We start from the raw sequence: 2,500 nt of genomic DNA, 5'->3' as shown, positions 1-2,500 counted from the left end.
AGATTCAATAGTCCATTTCTATGGCGAGACCCCAATGTTCACTCAGATTCACCTTCTTTAGTCTCCGTTCTCATTCAAACAAAATGCAGTATATCCTTGTATTTGATATATTATACATTATCAAGTCAAGTGTTGCTTTATTAATCCCCTTGGGGGAAATTCAGGTGGGAGGGGGGAGAGGGGTACAGGCAGGAAATTATTAGAACATAATAATAATAATAATAATAATAATAATAATAATAATAATAATAATAATAATAATAATAATAATAATAATAATAATAATAATAATAATAATAATAATAATAATAATAATAATAATAATAATAATAATAATAATAATAGAGTAGAACATAATAATAATAATAATAATAATAATAATAATAATAATAATAATAATAATAATAATAATAATAATAATAATAATAATAATAATAATAATAATAATAATAATAATAATAATAATAATAATAATAATAATAATAACAATAATAATAATAACAATAATAATAATAATAATAATAATAATAATAATAATAATAATAATAATAATAATAATAATAATAGAGTAGAACATAATAATAATAATAATAATAATAATAATAATAATAATAATAATAATAATAATAATAATAATAATAATAATAATAATAATAATAATAATAATAATAATAATAATAATAATAATAATAATAATAATAATAATAGAGTAGAACATAATAATAATAATAATAATAATAATAATAATAATAATAATAATAATAATAATAATAATAATAATAATAATAATAATAATAATAATAATAATAATAATAATAATAATATTCATAATAGTGGAATGGTAGTCTATTATTCTATCAATAATAATAATAATAATAATAATCATATTAATAATATACATGGTATATATTATCTCTGGTGAAAGCAACCCTTTGTGACAACTTCCTGCTCACTCTGTTATGACAACGTCCTGTTTCCTGCCTGCTCAGTGTCCCAGAAGTCGACTGAACAGGCCAACGTCGCGGCCGACACTGCGGTTGCCGGGGCCAACGAGGTTGCCCAGACAACGGTGGAGGGGGTGGAGAATGCAGCGGTGGCGTCCGGACTGGTGAATGCGGTGAGGCCCGTTCAGATGATGTCACTTCCTGTAATATCTGTGCAAACTTGTTGTTATTTGTTATTTGGCCTGAAAACATCTTATCAATAAAACTTTAGCTTTTCTGGGATTTAGATTGTGATTTTGATTGTGTCCATACATTTCTTGAAGATATGGATTTAGAAGAGTGCCCTCTGTGTGAGGCATGACTGAAGCCTCTCTGGTGCTATAGATAACATTTAGCCACTAGATGCACCAGCACGTCATTTATCCAATCAGGTGCATTCCATGTCGGGAAATGGGAAGTAGGGAGGGGATACTTGCAACATGTAAATAACAACATTGATTTTGGACCCGGCAAAATGTATACAATTATAAATTCATTACCTTTCTTTTTTTTATCTACTTTTTCTCCCATTTTCTATTTTTTCTCCCATCCCAATTTCGTATCGTCCAATTCTACCCTCCCTGTCTCGAACGCTGTTAGGCCATGCCTCCCACAAGCCGGCTGTAATGTGGACGAAGCCATACATTGCACGTGTCCCCTCCGGTACTCGAGGTAGCAGCCGTCGCATCTTTTCACCTGCACAGCGCGATCTTTCAGCGGCGGGGGTCTGCGTTTGGAGGGCACGCCGCCCCTGTCGCTTCCTGATTCTACTGCGCAGGCGCACCAACCGACCTGTAGGAGTCGCTGTCCACAACGTCCGATCCCCACCCATCAGCTTCCCACCCCCTAACACTGCCAAATGTATTAGTATGAACGACCAGCCAAGCTGATAGCAATGCAGAGAGCTGTGTTCGAACCCAGCGTCTCCTGCATTGGTGGTGAGCACCTTGCCCACTGCACCACCTAGCCGCCCCAATTCATTACCTTTCTAAAAGCTCTGTGGATGTATTATTATTTATTTTTTTATTTTTTTATTTTTATGATTACTCTACATACAAATGTTTATCTATAGCACCTTTAAGTGAGAGTATTATTGGTAACTTGTATTTTTTTTTCCATCTTCATCCATAACTCTGTGGTGATGGGCTGGAGACAGGAGGAGGCGGGACCAGTGGCTGAGGAGGTGCCTGATTGGTTGGAGGGGGGTTGAATGATTGCATGGCATGATGCTTGCCGGCTACAGTACTATATTACCTTTAATACCGGGGCTTGGCACTAATGCACCGCTGGCACCGCCCTGCCGGTGGTAATTTAGTGGACGGCAGAGGAGAAGGATCGGCCAGACTAACCCTAGGACTGACTGAGCTCTTCTATCGACCAAATCTGCTGTGTGTGTGTTTGTGAGAATGAAAGAGGGGGAGAGAGAATGAAAGAGGGAAAGAAAGAGAGAGAGGGGGGGGAGAGAGAAGAGAGAGAGAATGAAAGAGAGAAAGGGGGGAGAGAGAGAATGAAATAGA

The 2,500-nt window shown here is 35.0% G+C and overlaps 1 protein-coding gene across 1 annotated transcript in view; it reads left to right on the top strand.

Moving 5' to 3' along the window:
- Positions 1 to 2,500, top strand: part of sncga (synuclein, gamma a) — a gene marked incomplete at its 5' end in the record, with an annotated part of 12,078 nt that overhangs the window by 1,341 nt on the left and 8,237 nt on the right. The window contains 2 exons of the mRNA XM_084321902.1: positions 990 to 1,117; positions 2,140 to 2,166. Of these exons, the coding sequence (XP_084178028.1) occupies positions 990 to 1,117; positions 2,140 to 2,166 (155 nt within the window). The remainder of the gene's footprint in view (positions 1 to 989; positions 1,118 to 2,139; positions 2,167 to 2,500) is intronic.

The sequence above is a fragment of the Notolepis coatsorum genome (assembly GCF_963971535.1).
Source record: "Notolepis coatsorum genome assembly, chromosome: 9".
Taxonomy (NCBI): domain Eukaryota; kingdom Metazoa; phylum Chordata; class Actinopteri; order Aulopiformes; family Paralepididae; genus Notolepis; species Notolepis coatsorum.
Note: the sequence above shows the minus strand (reverse complement) of the source record. Positions and strands in the feature narration are given on the sequence as shown.